Genomic DNA, 18,373 nt, shown 5'->3' with positions numbered 1-18,373 from the left:
GCGAGGAATAGCTCCATGGGTGTGGCTTGAGGTCAAAGGTCCATGTTGCCTGCTGTGGTACCTGGGGTCTGGAAGTTGAGCGAGACCATCTGGCAGCCCGCGTTCCAGAAGATCTGAGGCATGTAATTGCTGGAGTCCACTCGGCCTCCTTTGGGGTAGATACGGCTCATCTGACGCTTGTTGTAGCTGTTCTGACGCTCAGGAAAAGAACAAAAACAGAGAGCATGCGCGCTCGTTTGTGTGTGAATGAGAATTGTCTGCCAGAGACTGACTGTAGGACTATTTTTAACATGAACAGCTTGGGTCAAGCAGTCCCTCTGGAAAAGCAGGGAGCAAAGGAGATGTGAGTTAGAGGCCACACAGGGCTGCACAAAGCTTAAGGAGAAACTAATAGCTGAAAAACACTCATTGAGGTGATCTCACTGCAGTTTAAACTCATGTTTGAAGGAGGCTTGTTCAGTAAAGTGAAAAAGGTAGTAATGACTAGAATACTAACTGGCATTTTCAGAATTGGATTTTTGGCAGGGATTGTTGATAAAAACATTTAAACATAAAGGATACTTGACAAACTCGATGGCATTGGTTTTGAGATATCCCAGACCCACAGACTCATTAAACGATGACATGTTGTGATGAATATTTCTCTCTGAAAAAACACAAGAACAGAATTAAGCTTCATCTTGTTTTATGATGATTGGAATCAAGAAAGAAATGAAATTAAAACTGAAAAAAGGACGATACATTTATGAATGAGTGAATAAATAAGCTCACCCTCAGCCACGTCAAAGCCTTGGAACTTGACTGGCTGTGCATAGTTGATCATAGCGGAGAGGTACGGGTGTATGTTAGTGGTGGCACCGACATACGTGTACTGAGCGATTAGAGCCTCTTCAGAGTCCTCTGGCACATCCCCTCCCTACACAGGTACACACACACACACACACACACACACACACACACACATATATATATACACACACATGTGGCTTGTTGCTTAGGGTAACCATATTTTGATTTCCAAAAAAGAAGACATTTGGGTCAACCTAAATAAAGGTTAATAAATACAATATAGACAATAAAAAGTTATTAATTAACTATAAGGTTTAAAAAGCATAAAAAATGACCATAATGACATGATACCGGGCCTGGACTGGCCATCTGGCATACAAGGCAATGTCAGGGTGGACCGTCGACCCTAAGTGGGCCGGTCCGGTCTGCTACGCTTCTTTTCTGATGAGTGAGTAGAGGCAGACATGGCCTAAAAAATGCTCCAAAAGTGGCAAAAACATGGCAAGAAAAGAGTGGAAAGTGACTAAAATGGCCAAAAGCAGTCAGGAGTGGGTAAAAAAATGGGAAAATAAAGTGGCAAAGGGTAGCTGAAAATGGGCAAAATGTGGCAAACAATAGTGAAAAAGGGCAAAATATGTAGCAAAAATAGGAAAAATGTAGAAAAAAAAGGAAATTTATTAGGCAAAAGTTAGCCTATTTGGATGAAAAGTGGCCAAAAGAAATAAAGGACAAAAATTTGATAAAAGTGTCAAAAAAAAACTTGCGAAAAAATAAGAAAAGGGGATAGTTATTGGTAAAAGGTTGCTAAAGTGTGTAAAAAGTGTCAGAACTTTTGAAAAGGGGCAAAAAAAGAGGACAAATGAGGTTGCAGTCCACCCATGTATGGCATGGCTTTAAGTAGCAACTCATTAGATTTCAGAAACTGGTGGAATTTCTTAGATATAGTAAATATTAGCAGAGTTACGGTCTTATAAATTAACATGTTTCTGAGATGCATTCAGGGTCCATGGGAAACCCGGACATTTTCCGGTTGGACGGTCCTGAAAACAGGACATGTCCGGGTAATACTCTAATGTTGCTTCCTTATTCCTTTACGACCACCTGATGACTACACTCACCTTTTTGTTGTTGTCTGGATCTGATGCTTCAGAAATGTCAGTGACGTCTGTTGCTTCAGTGGCTTCAGAAATCTCTGTGGCTTCCTCATCGGGTACCTGGAAGCACAGGTGGATAAACGTGCACAGAAAAAAATATTCAGTGATGGAAGGACGAGCAGATGGTGGAGTGAGTGAAGGAGGCAGCACAGGGTGAAGTGCCTGCAGCAGCTGCGTCCTCACATGGACCTTTGCTGCTGATGTCTTGTCACTCTTTACTGTGAAGATAAATGCCAAAGCTCACAGCTGTTTTGCTCGTGACTGAAGATATGTGATTTTTCGTTTAACAACAGGAAAATTTAAACTTCAAACCAAAACCTAATTTTTTTTGGCACCGAGGAAATTACGGGCAGCTTCTTTTGTCTAGACCAGGGGTGTAAAACTGGTTTTAGTTCAGGCGCCAAACACGGACCAGTTTGATCACAAGTGGGCTGCAGATCATTGGCAGGAAAGCAAGGAATTTCAACAATAATATGCCCTCTTTTGCACTTCTACCTTTAGATGATAAGAAAACTATGTAAGGCAATGACAGAATCCAAGCGATGAGTGACAATTATCAATCCCTACATTTACTGGATTTTGTGATGAATTTTTATCTAATTTGGGAAAATCTAGTGAAGCAATATTGTAAAAATTCAACAATTTGCTTTTAAAAATGATTGCCATCATGTGATATAATTATAAACATAGGAAAACTGGCAAACATTATAAATGTATTTTGAAAGACTGCAATATCTACAACTGAATTAGTTGGTAATTTACACATCGATTCATGTTTTTTTCCACAATTTTAGCAGACACTGGATGCCCTAAAGGGGCGGAATTGAGTTTGACAAATGTGGTTTAAACTTTCCTGATTCCTTGCAGCAGATAAAACCAGTTTTGTAAAGATAAGTAAAGATCTATTGCGATTCTATCTTCTCTAAAACGTAGACTGCAAAGTGCTGGACCATTCAGAAGCCTGAGAACTTTCGGTGAATCCTTTTTAAAGGTGTGGAGTGATCCCTCAAAGTGCTAACCCACCTTTTTGATGCTGTTGTTACGCTCCTCCTCTTTCCTCGAGCTGACCATGTTGCTCTGAGAAATACTGTTGCTGTCTTTGTCACTGGGAGCTTCTGACAAGCTGTTGGGCGCCTCGGAGTTCAAGTCTTTATCCTCGCCATCTTTTTCTCCTACACTCAACAACAAACCAGGAAGGAAAACAAAACCACATTTTTTTTCTAATGGAAATGCATTTAACTGAGGTGCAATTTATTGCTGACAAGGTTACTTTTCCTCATCTAGTGTTTAATGACAGAATTACATAAGATCTTGAACTAAATTGACTGATTCACATAAGAAGTCTGTTCGATTTCTCACCGTTCTCTGCCTCGTCTTCATTCTCCTCCCCCATGATGATGGCCGGGGTGTTCGTTTCTCCTGCTTCCATGTGTTTCTTAAAGGAGTCCAGCTGCTCTGTTTTCACAAGTACAAAAGTATGAGACATGTACATTTATCAGGATTACATGTGCAGCTGTGTACATACTCTGTTCAACTTCTGGTTTCAAGCGTTTGTTTTTGATGAGGATTTTCCGTTTGAGGTCATTGGGAGAGGGTAAGGGGCGTCCAGCTTCAATCTTTAAAAAGAAGAGCAAAATTGCACACACACGTAGAACCGTCATATATATATACACACACACATAAATATATATATACACAAACATACACATATATATAAATATATACATACACAAACATACACATATATATATATATACACATACAGTACATACACATATATATATACACATACAGTACATACACATATATATATATATACACATACAGTACATACACATATATATATACACATACAGTACATACACATATATATATATATACACATACAGTACATACACATATATACATATATACATACACACATATACATACACATATATACACACACACATATATATATACACACACACACACATATATATATATATATATACATACACACACATATATATACATACACACATATACACACACACACATATATATACATATACACATACATATATACATACACATACATTTACATATATACATACATATTACATGATATAGACATATATACGTTTGATCTTCACTCTGAGAGGACTTTAGATTAGAGAGAAAGATTCACCGGGAAATTCTCCAGGGGTTGTTTGAGAAGCAGGTCGCCGAAGGCATCCTCACAATACCTGGCCATCTTATACTGCTGTGGTTTACTGAGGTCACAAAAACAAACGCAAAAAATTAAAAGAGAGTTCATGGAAATCAATGAAAAAGACAACATTTTTCTTGTACAAATGTTTTAATATCTGATGATTGTCTCTTATCAAATCAAATAGTTTTTTTTAAATATGTAAATAGAAGTGATGATTTGTTATTATGTAGTTACATTTTTCCCTGTATATTTTTATTGCATACAGGGTTCCCACACTTTTTTCACAATGATTTTTCAAAACTTTTCAAAATATTTCACCAAATTTCCATGACTTATTTCTGAAAAATGTGGCACAGGGAATGTAAGTTTTATTGTGTTTTTAAATGTAGCACTTTGAGATTCCTTGGAATTAATAATGCATTATAAAGTAAATGTATTACTATTATTAGTATTATTAAGTTGTGTCCATCACTTATCTGATATAGCATCGTACAATGGCGTAATTGCCTTTGACACCCATTTTGCAATACTTTTTAAATAACAATGCATTATGTTTAATTATAAGATTACAATTTTAATTAGCAGACACTTTTATCCAAAGCGATGTACAACACAAGGTGTTAGGGTTAAGGGACTTACTTAAAGTCTCATATTAATAGCAAAGGTTGGATTGGAACTGATTACACTTTGAGATCACGCTTAACATCTTTGGGGTTTAATATATTTTAAACATTAAAAAGAAAATAGGCTTTTCAAGACTAGAATTTCTTTTTTTTTTTTTCAAATTCCATAACTTTTCCAGGAATTTCAGGACCGTGGGGACCCTGTGTATATTTCCTGTCATTTGTATTGTTTTAGGGCGACATTTGAACACTCTGTCCAGAGACTATAGAAGAAAAATAGCCTTCTGGCTAAATCTGGCACATTTTCTATATGGATATTAATGTACATGGTCCCAGTTAAATAAACCAGAAACCAATAAATCAAATAAATAAACAATTACCTGCAATGATTTTCAAAGGACAGAATAACAGGGTAGTCTGACGTGACAAATGCTGTCTCTTTGATGGCTTGGATGACATCCTGCGATAAAACCAGAACATTTAGTAAAACAATGAGATGATAAGAAAAAGGATGCTCTATTGTCCACAGAGGTGAACTGAGCTACAGAAAATTGAATATGTTGCAGTAGCATACAGTCAACACTGGGAGGCAGGCTTCAACTAAAAATGAATTGAGGCAGAAACGGACTGATGTTCACCTTGAACAGGATGTCTGTGCACATGGCCTTTCCATGAGTAATAATGGGTTCCTGGTCCTCTCCTTTCCCATCCCAACAGTCCAGCTCAACACATCTGGTAGAAGCACAGAAAGTTTGAGATAGACCAATCATTCTATGGAGGGATTTACACATTGTGCAATGCATGTCTACATCTTCTACAAAAATTAATTTGTGTACCTGCATCCGGCGAGCAGGACCTGGCGATACATCTCCACTGAGGACTTTCCTCCAAACTGCCGGCCTGTCAGGTATGTGTTGTGTGATGAGTTGATGAAGTAGTGAGCCAGCGGTTGGTCCATCTCCTGGTAGAGCTCCAGTCGGTCCAGGAACACGGGAGCGTTTTCGTCTGACATCAGGTACCGGCAGAAGCCATCACTGGACATGAGGCCTGAACAAGGAAGAGCATGAGGAGAGACACTTGTCAAACTCGAGGCCCAGGGGCCAAATCTGGCCCCTTGGAACATCCAATTTGGCCAACAGGAATCATTGTGTAAATGAAACTTAACAATATTTGCAGGTGCTCATAGCTTTCCCGGTGCTTATATCACATGATGGTAGACATTTTTAATGTCTAACTGTTGAAAAAAATCATCAAAATTCTTACAAATACCTTAAATTATTACAGAACATTTCCTTTAGATATAAATTGGTCACAATTATATACATGATATCTGTCATTTATTGCTTGATTGTGGGTTTCTTAAATATTTTGTATCTTATTCATACGTTTAAGTGCAAACTAAGAAACAATAACGTTGAAATACTCATTTTCCAACATAAAATATATGGCCCACTTGAGAACACACTGGTCCGTTGTCACGGACTGAGTTTACCTGCTACGTACTGAGATGTAACCGTGTAAATTATTCAGTTTGGTATTGACGCTGCTGCATGAGACACTAATACTTTACTCAAGTTGCTGACTGAGATTGTCACTCACTCAGCATGGCGGAAGAAGCAAAACTCACAGCGGAACTAGCAAAAATTAATTTTCCGGTAGTGTGCATGCTCATTATCAATCTTATTATTATTATTACTATTATTATTATCAAGGTAAACTCAGTCCGTGACACCTCTGAACTAAACTTAGTTTGAGACCCCTGTTTTAAGAGCACCTATATTAGATATATTATATTAGAAAAACTACAGATTGGAGGTTAAACCAACAGGTGGCAGCAAAGTCTCAATCTCCAGGTTCACGAAAAGGTTCTATCACCTTTCTTCTTCAGTCCATCATCTCGCTCGTATTTCTCGATGATCTGCATGGCCCTTTTAGGGTCGTAGAATGGGAACAGGATCTCGTTCAGCCTTGGGTCACGCTGGTTCTGTAGGTTAAATATAGTTTATCTGAATATGTTCTATGTACAGCTCTTCCTACACACAAACACTTCTCGTACAGAGACAGGAAGTGACAGGATTGGGGCAACTCGCATGTGAAATGCTTGGGGTTTTATTTTGTAAAATGCGAGGTTTATCAGCAGAAAGAAAAAACAATTCACCAATAAGTATTTGATAAAATCTAAAAATAAATAAGTACTCCAAGAAAACTCAGACATGCACTAATGACACACACTTTCAGAGTTAATGTAATTATGGGGATTTTTAACCATTAAAAACCAACCTTTTGTATTTAATTAATAATAATAATATAAATTTGTAAAAACAAATGTCCAGCGCATCTTAACTTAATTTTTGTTGTTGCCCACAACCACCTACTGGTGTAATTTCTTTATGTAGTTAAAAAAAAAAAACTTGTATGGGTTTAAAAAAGAAATATAAAATGACACTTTAAATGTAAACTAAAATCCAACTAATTTTAAAACAAATATATTTCTAAGAAAAAAATAAAGATAAAAAAATATTGTAATGTCATAATAATTATTATAAATAATCTAAAGGCTCTGTTAAAACACAAAACCTAAGTGAGTCATGTGCTTTATAGTGTCATTTTTTATTCTTGTACAGTATGTAATAGGAAAAAAAGACTATAACATGAGCAAAAAGAAAATATTTTTTATATGTCAAAGCCCACTCATTAAAGTCAGGGGGAATCATTCTGATTGGTCAGTTTGGAGTAGGAAGAAGGACACACGTGACCACACAGCAGCAAGATTAAAGCAGGTAATAAACTACATGGGAGGGGGGCAGCATAACAACAGGCACACAGCAGGAAGCAAGACCATCCAAGAAGAGGGAAACCTCTGCCGTCCATTGCCATGGCAACACCAATCAGATAGCGGGAGGACAGCCACGGTAGGGAGATCTCGAGAAATGGGGGAAAAAGGGATGGGCATGCAATTTAAAGGAGGCTGTGGAAGTTGCCCTTGCAGGCTGACCTGGAGTTAAACACTCGCTCCATCTTCTAAATGGAGCTTTAATGAAGGGCAGCGAATGTGCAGTACAGGCCGCAGGACAACTACCTACAGGTAGGGGGCGATGAAGGAGGTGGGGGCAGCAGAGCGGGAGGGGGGGGCGGCACGCACAAGCCAAAAACACAGAGAAGTTAATGAATGATAAAGAGCTTACTTCATTCAGAAAGCTGACTAACTGGTCTACGGTTAAATAATCTGTTTTGTTCCCATTGCTGCAAAGGAATTATTTAAAATAAAAAAAGAACAAAACAAATGTTATTCTTTTCAAAATAGAAATCATCACAGTCATTCAGTTAACATTAGAAAGCAGTCGTCAAACATAAAACTGTAGACATGTAGCATTAACGCGTTAATTGGCCCTTCTCAGGGAGGCGTTACATCCTTATTGGACATAATAATGTTAAACTGTGGATGCAGGTTAGGCTGTCCAGACGACGTTAGTGCAGCAGGCGCAGAAACATTATCCTGAATACTTCCAACACAATGCAGCAGCTCAAATTTAGGAAAGGTTCAACAATGGCATCATTTCTCTCTCCAAGCACCAAACAACACAGCTACAGACACATTACAAAGGTGCTTGTGATAAGTGGCTTACGGTACCTATTGGCTTGTTTCAGGTACACAAACATGATATGAGCGTCAGAAAGGAGAGCGACAGCAGATGTAAGGCTGGAAACTCACATTTTCTTGAAGAGCTCCTCGATGTCGGTCCGAGGGCAGATCTTCTGCGTGAGGGCATAAAATATGTCGAAGGTGAAGTCTGAATGTTCGATCTCATCATTCTGTGGATGATAAAAGCCACAGAGACGAGATGAGCAATACGTATCTTTATTTCAATGTATGAAGAGCCTTTAATTTATTTTGCACATTTACAAATAAAACCCATTATAAAAAAATAATAATAAGATAAAAAAGGATTATGTGGCCTTCACCTTCTTGCTTTTATAACTCTTAATCATTTGAAAACATAAGTATTTATAGATTATATTTATAAGATAATAAAAATATAATAATCCAAAATAATCAAATGTCATATTTAAATATATAATAATATTAATAAAAATTGAATTTAGAGATCTAAAAACACTTTACAAATCTTTAATATAATTTATGTATTATGTTTTATTAAGACAGACAAAGAGATCCCCTTTCACTCTAAAATCTGAGAAATATCCTTAGGCATGGAGCACTACAGTAGATGTGATTACAGGCAGAAGACTAGCCATTAGCAAGTGGCTAATCAATAACAACAACTGTTCTGTCTATTGTAATTTGGTTATTATATCTGTCGCCATATCCAGGACTCTAATTTTGAAAAAAGGGTGAGGTAGCATTCTGTCTGTGCAGATTACAAGACTAAGACAAAGTTGTCTTTTTCTTTAGTTGTATTTCAGTATTTCATGCTTTAATCATTAAAGAAGTTGCTTAAGTGTTACAGCACAAGCAGCTCATGTTATCTGACCTTTCCACTAGGAAGGCCAAGATCCTTCAGTGCCTGGAAAATTCCCTTTTCCGTTTTCCCTGATGCAAATGTTCGTGTGATGCTGCAAAAGCAAAGAAGAAGGTAAAAATTCATGAATGCATCCTGTTCGAATAAAACTAATCTCTGAGTGCTATAAAAATGGACTGACCCTCTTACAGGAATCTTTCCATTTACATTGGTCAGGAAACACATTCTCATCCAACTGAATAAGATAAGGAAGCAACAAAATGTGAATTCTGATGTAGCTGAAGAGCTCATAATTTTAAAAATATCAAAACAGCTTTGATTTATATACACAAAAGGTAAAGTAACAAAATGCAGGCAGTCTGCAGTAAAACACACTTACTGTTTCTTCAGGCATGTCATTGGGCACACGTTGTTGGCCTTGAAGTTGTGAATCACTGACCGTAAACCCTCGATCCATTTCTGCAAATAAATATACATGTATTCAGGATAGGATCATAAGTACACACACACACACACACTGGTACACATATTACAAAGATGAAATCATACATAAAGGCTAATAAAACACTGAAATGTATCAAACTGAAAAGCAGCAACTGTGAAAACAGCAACACAAACACAGAGGATGCTAACTCCATGTTAATCTGGACCCGTCAGTGTTATAAACACGTCTGACACTTGACGAAAACACTGAACCAGATAATAGGGTAGTGTGTATGTGTGTGTGAGAATGCAGTGTCAACTTGGCCGTGAGTGTTTGTTTGAATACACGTGCTGATGTAAATAACTCTGTCATCTCCCAAGGTCTGTTACTTGGGGCCACCTGCATGCTGCAAGGGGCTGTTGGTGTCATGGTGTGTGTGCGTGCATGCGTGCGTGAGAAAAAAAGACAGAATGCACAAAAGGTGAGGGGGAGACTAAAATAGAAAGAATTATTTATATGTTATAAACTGTGGGGAACATTGTACCTTGATGTGTGTGTTTGTATGCATTTTCTCTACACTAACAACATGGCGTCCCTGTTGAAGGCTGCTGCATAAGAATCAGTGTTTACACAGAGCAGCCTTCACTAACACTCTTCTCCTTAAAAAATAAATAAGCTTGCTATAAAACATCATAAGCTGGGATTTTTAAAAAGATTTAAAAGTGCAAGAGCCTTGAAAAAAAAAACAGAAAATGCAAAATGTAACATTAAGATGGACATAATTATGTAACAAGTTCAAATGAACTACGTCTCCATGCCGAATAGCACATACCACGTTCCTGAGAATTCAGTCAAATGACTCGGTTCCACAGAGTAAAACAAATCAAAATGAGCAACGTAAAATCGTAATCTACGTTGAATTGCCTTTGAAACGATCACACAACTATGTTTCCAAAAATTTCGAAATTACCGGAAATGGGGGTGGGCCTTGAGAGAGAGAAGCGCTGCAGTAACATGCTTGTAACAATGCATGTTATATTAATGTGCTGTTGCTGTCGGACTGACGTTAGGTTGTTAGCAGGGCAAGAGAGCTGCGGGGAGGGAGGGGGAGAGAGGGATCTGAGAGTTGCGGACTGCACGTTTAAGGGTGTGTTTTTGCATCTAGCATCAATATAGAATCTGCTGACATATGGACTTTAGGTTTCTGTGTTGATTACAGTAGTAAATGAATGTGTGAGCAGCAAAACATTTCCAGCATCTGATAATCATAAATTGGCTTCCATGACAGCAGCAAACAGCGAGAAAGTAAAGTGGGAAAACACTGACAAATGATCCATTTTTCACTGGTGTGGGTGTTTTTTTTAAGGATTTAATAAAAAAAAAATAAAAAATAACCATTGTTAATAAAGATTAATACAAACGGACATTGTCTAAGTGTGCTATATTTATAATGTGGCAGCACTACATGTATATTTTATTTTTTTCAGTGCATCTAAGTGGTTCATTTTGCAAATCTTGAACAACAAAGGAGACTTGGCAGCAAGACGTAAAGAGACGATAACAGCACAAACAGGAGTGCAGGAGGGGGACGCTGAGAGATGAAGATGAGGTGAGACAGAAATGCAGTCACTATGAATCCATCTGTTTATCAGGTAGAATCCAAGCCTGTGTTGGAGCAGGGATAAGCCTATATTCCCCTGCATTTTCCCTCAGCTTTAGTTTCAGAATTTAATATTTATAGAATGTTGGCTTATTTTTAGCTTTATTGTATGTGGTGGATTATGTTCAGCTCATTAAAAATGTATCTCAGTGTTAAAGTAAGTCCTTGAAATCGAGAAAAATTTGCAGTACAAAACGATCATTATCAGTTACCCTGGCTATTTCGGGGTTCTCTGCAACCATGAACATGAAGTTGAGGTTGACCATATCCGTGCCACTGCAGATGCAGATGATGCATCCTTCCAGGTCTGCTTCTGTTTTTCCAATGGCTTCAAAGGACGACAAGATCTTTGGGTCCTGGGAACAAACAAACAAACATAAAGGGGAAATATTGATAACTTTTGACCCAAAAAACCCCAAATAGGCCAAATAATTCACACAGTATATACCTGTACTGGTTCCAACACTGTGACTTGAAGAAGATTTTAGCAATACTTCCCAATGAGTCCAAATACATTCATGATTTATTTACTGGAGCTTCTTAATAATTTGTGATTGGTTTGTATAGACCATGGATTTCTTGCGTCACAGACTATATACTTAGACTTACTGTATAACTTGAACACTCAATGCGTAACATGTATGGAATGAGTTGAAGTGGTCATCAGGTGTAGCGGTATAACAGCCCAACCACAGACCAATCAGCTCACTTGGAAAGTGCCCCGCCTATTTCTGAGGATGAGATATTTTGAGCTGCACGGCATATTATGAGAAGAGCTCTTGGAGAGGAAGTCTTTTGTGTTGGCACAAGTCATTTATCGGTTCATACATAAGAGTTTAATTGGCTTTCTTTTGAGAGACTACATTACCTTTGTTATAGGGGAAGATCTCTAATGTAACTTAAGGTGGAACACCATTATGTAAGACAATAATAGGAAATAAAACCACGCCAAAAAAAACTAAAACATACAAAATGAAGTCAAGTATGAGATATTATAGGAAGCCTATTCATACTTATACAAAATTATTCAAACTGAATATCCTAAAAAGCACTAACCTCCACCAAGAACCAAATATCCTCTTTGTCAGATATTGGCACACATATGACCAAATTTCGCAATCCAAGCCAAGCCAAGTCATGTAGGGTGGAGGAACTATCCCTACATAACTGAGTCAAATTTTGCAAAGATTGGTTGATTACAAACCAAGATACACATTTTTTCTAAATTTGATGAGAAATAGGGATTTTCCAATTTTTGAAACTGATCCAAAAATCAATATATTGATCTGGATCCCCTCCAAAAATTAATGGAATCTTCCATGCTGTAAGTTCTATCTTTGGTTAAAATATCTGTTAAAGTACTTTTGAAGAAATGCTGCTAACAGACAAACAAACAAATAACTAAACGCTAGTGAAATTATTACCTCGTGGGCGGAGGTAATGATAATTCACCAGAAATGCTTTTTCCTGAATTATTTGCTTTCTCATCATCTTCAACATTTTGAATGCAAAGTACACTCCTCTGCTCCATGTCTGCGGTTTATTGGACCAAAAAACTACTCCCATTTCTTATAAATATGCACAGATTCGGACATCGGCTAAATTGGATTCGTGGTATCACTTATCCAGATTGACAGTGTTTGGGAAAGTGCAGCCACGTATGACTAAAAATTATCTATAAAAATATGAACACAAAAAATCTTTCAGTAAAAATGAAAGAAAAATCATAAATAAAGAAAACTATCAATCTTTAGGCCAAAAAGACTAAACCCTTCCCCCCTCCCATCATTTTAATCAAATTTTCAATCAGCAGTTGCCGTCAATGCAGGCAGATAACATGAGATGTTCGTTTTATGATTGAATTAACGGCAAATGGCAACAGGCACTGGCGCTTGAAAATCCCAGGTGGCAATCATCCAATCTTATTCATCTTTTCCCTGCACTGAAGGCCATATGTAACCATGTTAGCCTGTAAGTAGGAGCCCTGCTCACAGGTTTCATCGCCTTAGCGAGGCACATGTGGCATTAGAACAAACAGTAGGAGCTGCTGCTACTATCAGGCTGACGTATCTGTATACGTGCACGGGCACATGTACTACTTGTAGACGTGTTCACATATAGAGGATGCAACAAAGCAGGCTCCTAAACATCAGTGACAGAGGAACAGCCAATGAAACTAAAAGGACTTTGAAACACTTAATTCATAGTTTAGTATTAGTATTCATGATACATTTGCATATTTTTGGTATTGAGCTATTTGGAAGTGTGAGTCAATAATAAAGGTCTGCGTAGATCAGGAACTGAACTCAATTACGCTTTCAATTATCCATGTTTAAATACAATTCAATTACGATTACGGTGACCAGGATTTTTTCCAATTACAATTAAAATACAATTATTTCTTATCCTCAGAAAGTCATTTACAATCATGTTTTCAATTACAATTAATCACAATTACCGGTACTGAGCCTTAAAGAAATAACCTAATAAAAGTTAACCTTCCTCTTACGTTAGCATCTCTAATGATAACGGTCTTAAATTATCTGTAAAATACACTAAAAACAATTATCTATCATCTAATTTATTTCCTATCTATTGGTTACCTTGTTAGGCTTCCTAGTCAATTAAATTATAGGTTTTAATATTCATAGTGTGAGCATCTGAGCCTTTTTAGTACCAGTACACCCCTAGATTTCAATGTTTTTAAAATGGTCAAATGTGGGACACCCAGTTTAATAATTGTAAACTACATATGTGTAGAACTGTACATAGAACTGTATTTTTTTTTTAATTAAAATTACATCATAATTGTAATTCATTATCAATTACGTGATTACAATTATAATTGACCCCAACCCTGGCGTATATTAAATACTGTAATAATTAGTAGTGGAATATCTTTCCCATTTGTGCCTCTTTGTATTTTTCTTTTTACGTCCAGCAGCAGCAGTAAAATCTGGTGCATCTTGACTTTAGCATCAGTTAAAGAAAAAAAAAACATGACTTTGCCAGAGAAGGCACACCCTCAACCTTTTAGTTTTTCATCATGTAGAATAAACTCCTAATACCACTTCTCTCTGACATCCCACCGTTAAATCTTTGAGAGTGAAATCTTATAATTTTCTTTCTTTCTTCACTTTTCTAGAGCAGAAGGAAAAACTGTGCAGACACAAGTTGTGGTTAACCCACAAATATTTCATATTTATTTTCTACCCGTTGTAATTCTGGTAGTTGCGTGAGCAGCTCACGGCAGCCCCTGATGAGTCATTTCATTGATAGATGACACAGCAATACCCTTCTGTAAATTAAAGCGAGATTGCTGTGACTGACGTAAATGACGTGACTCACAAGGTTTAACCAGAAAACCTCCTCGTAGAGTAAAAATGCATAACGTTGGCTATCCTGCGCTGACAACCTGTAAATTGCTTTTCAGAAAGTCTTACCTTAGGGACGGCGCCGACACGGATACTGTTGATCAGGGAACACTCGAGAACCTGGCCCTCCTGCAGGAGAAAATAAAGAGCAGGAATGGAGGATAAAAAAGGTTTACAAATAGGGAGAAATGAAGAAAAGATGAGCTACCGTCCACGAGCTTAAAGGTTGGTGTGACAACCATTTTCAAACAGTTGGACATCAAACAGGATGGAATGAGAAGAGGGTTTTTTTAATGTTAGTGTCAAATGCAAGACCAATAGAGTACCAAGCTATGGTTATGATTTATCTGACAATTACTCAAACAATCCATGTCTCCTATAGCAGTTGGCTTTCCTTTCATTTTCTTCAGGAAGATTAAACTGATTCCAGTTATCAACATCACAAACTAGTGCTCCAAGACATGATTTATGTGCAACCAGGAAAGGGTTGAAAAAGTAATGGAGGCATTTCTAAAAAATAAAGCATGTGAAACCTTAAAGAGAGCACATTTCTGTCAATTCCTTTCTGACAAAACCCCAAATATAAGGAAGTGGAAGCAGTACCTTTCCCTCGCTCTTCCAGGTGATAAAAAAGCCAAACTCGTCCACCTTCGTCTGACAGTTGGGCTCGAACGTGTACGGGTCCTGCAGAGACGAATCAGTCACATGGTTTTATTTGATTCAGGTTTATTTGAAGATAAATAGACTTATTCCTCCCACACTGGTTAGCTAAATACATCACATAATAAATCTCAAATCTATTTCATAAGACAGCTGCGAGCTTAAAGGCACACTGTGTAACTTTTGGCCACTAGGGGTCCTAGACCTGTAACTTTCACATCAAACAGTCAATCAGGCCAGCCTCTCTTGTCTTTTGATAGTGTATGCAGACAGTAGTTGACCTGTAACTTCAAGATCAGGATTGGCTCTAAGAGCTGGGGTGCGAAGCGGGGCTAGGCTCCTTTAGCCGCACCGCCGCCGCCCTCCTCTCCTCGCCGCCAGAGGCCCGGCGCTCTGCCCTCCTCGCTGCGTTGGTGGCGCTCCCCCCCAATCCCTGGCCTCGCTGCCATCGTCAGCCCCCTCTGGGTCGGGGAGGACAGGGGACCCGGCATGAGCGAGGCGGTGTCCGACACCCGGGTCTCGGCGGCGACTTTTTAGCTTACCCAGAAGCAATTTTAAACTTTTTGCTTGCCTCGGCCATGACCAGGAGTCGAACAAGCAGAAAAATACTAGCAAAAGCCTTAGCCCAATGAGTATATCAGAGCCTGCGGTCAAGTGACTGCCGTAAAGTGATACATTCTCCAGGTCACATGACCTGGCCAAAGACGGTCCGTCTCCAAACTTACATGAGTGATATTTCAAGAAGGAAGCCCCGCTCGGAGCATTGATAGTGTCCAGCACTGTATATTGGCCTGAGGAATCATTTAAAATATCTTATATGGGTCAATTCTTTAGGTCCGCGGTGTGCCTTTAAGTAACACAAACACAAAGTAAATAAACAACTATATTTTGTAAAAAAAAAATCAGCAAAAAACACCGTTGCTTCTTTCTTGGTCTTCAGATTTAAAGAAAAAAATTCACAAAGTCCGGAAAAGTGTTTAAACTCCTGCGCTTGTGATACAAATGTACCCAAACCTAAGCTCCCCACATAAATTGGTGACCACTCTTCAGTTCAATAAGATAAGCCACATTATTTACTTGACACATCTTTTTTTTTGTACAAGCTTTCACGTTACTGTAATACCAAAGCAGAAATAGTTATATCTGCAAAATCTAATAACTCTATAGCAGATATCAAACAGTGTAGCATGACCTGCATTTTTATTAGTTCACAACAAAGCAGCATTCAGGTACAAAGCTGTAAAAAGAAATTTGACTACTTGCTATTCTTGTAATCTAAAAGGACCATAAAACGCAGTAGGACAATCCTCTTCGCATTTAAGATGCAGTGAAACCCTAGTGAGTGCTGCTAAAAGCCTATCTCTCTTTCATCTGGAAGCAGACTGACAGAGGTTTTAGTAAGAAGGAGGTCTAAGCTGAGCTCTAACTGTTAAAAGCATATAATAAGCTAGAAATATAACTGCTCACATTCACATATGGTGCGGTGGTGGCAAAAAAGGCCTTTGTCGAGGCTTCAAACAGCCTGTAAATTGCTAAAGCTCCATATAACATGCATTTGTTCACGACTTTGTTTTCATTGTAATGCAGTGCCTCTGATAAATCGATCCCTGTCGTTACCCACAGTCGACAATTATAGAATCCTTTCAGGATGTAGATGTTTATTATCTAATAATAGATTGTAAATGTAGATCAGTCTTCTATATTTTGCAATTAGGGCAACAGCTAATCTATAAAGCTATCTATATCTCTATGTTGTAAAAGTAATGCTGACTTTTAATAACCTAATAAACAATGTTCCAGTAAATAAACTGTTGATAAATAGTCTAAAATACGTTGCACATGTTATAACCAACCAGGGTTGATGTCAATTATAATTGTAATTGCGTAATGGATAACTAATTACCACTATGGCATATTTATAATTGTAATTTTGAAAATCATTGCGGTCGTAAACATAATTAAATTGTAATTGAGTTTAGATAACTGACTTTGTAATTGTAATTTCCATGAAAATTCTATAAAAATTGTCAATTATAATTTAACGCAAAACTGAGGGAACCACGTTACAGTTCTATGTACAGTTCTACACATATGTAGTTAACAATTATTAAAATATGTTTCATATAAAGCTTTCCCACATTTTACCATTTAAAAAAAACTAAATTGAACACAAGAAAGGCTCAGACGCCCACACCAAAGATATTAAAACCTATATTTTCATTGATTAGGAAGCCTAACAAGGCAACCAATAGATAGGAAAGAAATTAGATGATAGATATTTGTTTTTAGTGTATTTTACAGCTGATTTAGGAAAGCTAATACAAGAGGAAGGTTAATTTTATTAGGTTATTTATTTCAGGCTTAGTAACAGTAATTAATTGTAAATGAACTTTAGTAGTTGAGAACATAATTGTAATTGACTTTCTGCGAAGAAAAAAATAATTGTAATTGTAAAAAATGCTGGTCACGGTAATCGTAATTGAAAACATAATTGTTCTGAAAAATGTAATTGACCCCAACCCTGTAACCAACCATTTGTTTGTTTCTTTTTGCTTTTCGTGGGTAGCAGACAGGTTCCCATGGAAACCAAACATCAAGCAGATCTTAAGTGATTGGTTTTCAATTAGACAGAGGAAGCCCATCTGCTCTCGTCACTGGTGTAGATGAAGACAGGGCTTTACAAACCGTGGATACGCCCCAAAAATAGGAGAAGTACCTGAAAATATGTGAGTTACAGCAAACCACAAGCAAGGTGACGAGCCGGGAAGAAAAGCAGGAATTTAAGGGGGGAAAATGTGACAAACAGCATTTTAACCTTCATGCTAATGCTCCAAAAGGGGGAGCGTAATGAAAGTATTCTGGTACATGAAGGGGATTCAATGTTAAGCTTGTGTCTCTACTTCAAACAGCGCAGAGATCACTGCATGCAGCACAGACAGAGTGATGTAGTGATAGCTGTCCTACCTACGTGGTGCTTTGAACTGCTCTGGATGCTGTGTGCAAACACACACGTA

General features: G+C 37.7%; 1 protein-coding gene across 1 annotated transcript in view; it reads right to left on the bottom strand.

Moving 5' to 3' along the window:
- plcb4b (phospholipase C, beta 4b) overlaps positions 1 to 18,373 on the bottom strand; it is a 70,454-nt gene that overhangs the window by 14,173 nt on the left and 37,908 nt on the right. Inside the window, 20 exon segments of the mRNA XM_028439570.1 lie at positions 62 to 186; positions 562 to 646; positions 772 to 916; positions 1,908 to 2,003; positions 2,967 to 3,115; positions 3,303 to 3,398; positions 3,469 to 3,559; positions 4,114 to 4,198; positions 5,141 to 5,220; positions 5,399 to 5,492; positions 5,597 to 5,807; positions 6,636 to 6,744; positions 7,946 to 8,003; positions 8,473 to 8,573; positions 9,254 to 9,335; positions 9,423 to 9,476; positions 9,621 to 9,700; positions 11,538 to 11,681; positions 14,769 to 14,828; positions 15,303 to 15,383. Of these exon segments, the coding sequence (XP_028295371.1) occupies positions 62 to 186; positions 562 to 646; positions 772 to 916; positions 1,908 to 2,003; positions 2,967 to 3,115; positions 3,303 to 3,398; positions 3,469 to 3,559; positions 4,114 to 4,198; positions 5,141 to 5,220; positions 5,399 to 5,492; positions 5,597 to 5,807; positions 6,636 to 6,744; positions 7,946 to 8,003; positions 8,473 to 8,573; positions 9,254 to 9,335; positions 9,423 to 9,476; positions 9,621 to 9,700; positions 11,538 to 11,681; positions 14,769 to 14,828; positions 15,303 to 15,383 (2,026 nt within the window).

The sequence above is a fragment of the Gouania willdenowi genome, chromosome 24 (genome assembly GCF_900634775.1).
Source record: "Gouania willdenowi chromosome 24, fGouWil2.1, whole genome shotgun sequence".
NCBI lineage: Eukaryota > Metazoa > Chordata > Actinopteri > Blenniiformes > Gobiesocidae > Gouania > Gouania willdenowi.
This window is presented reverse-complemented; position numbering and strand designations above follow the sequence as displayed.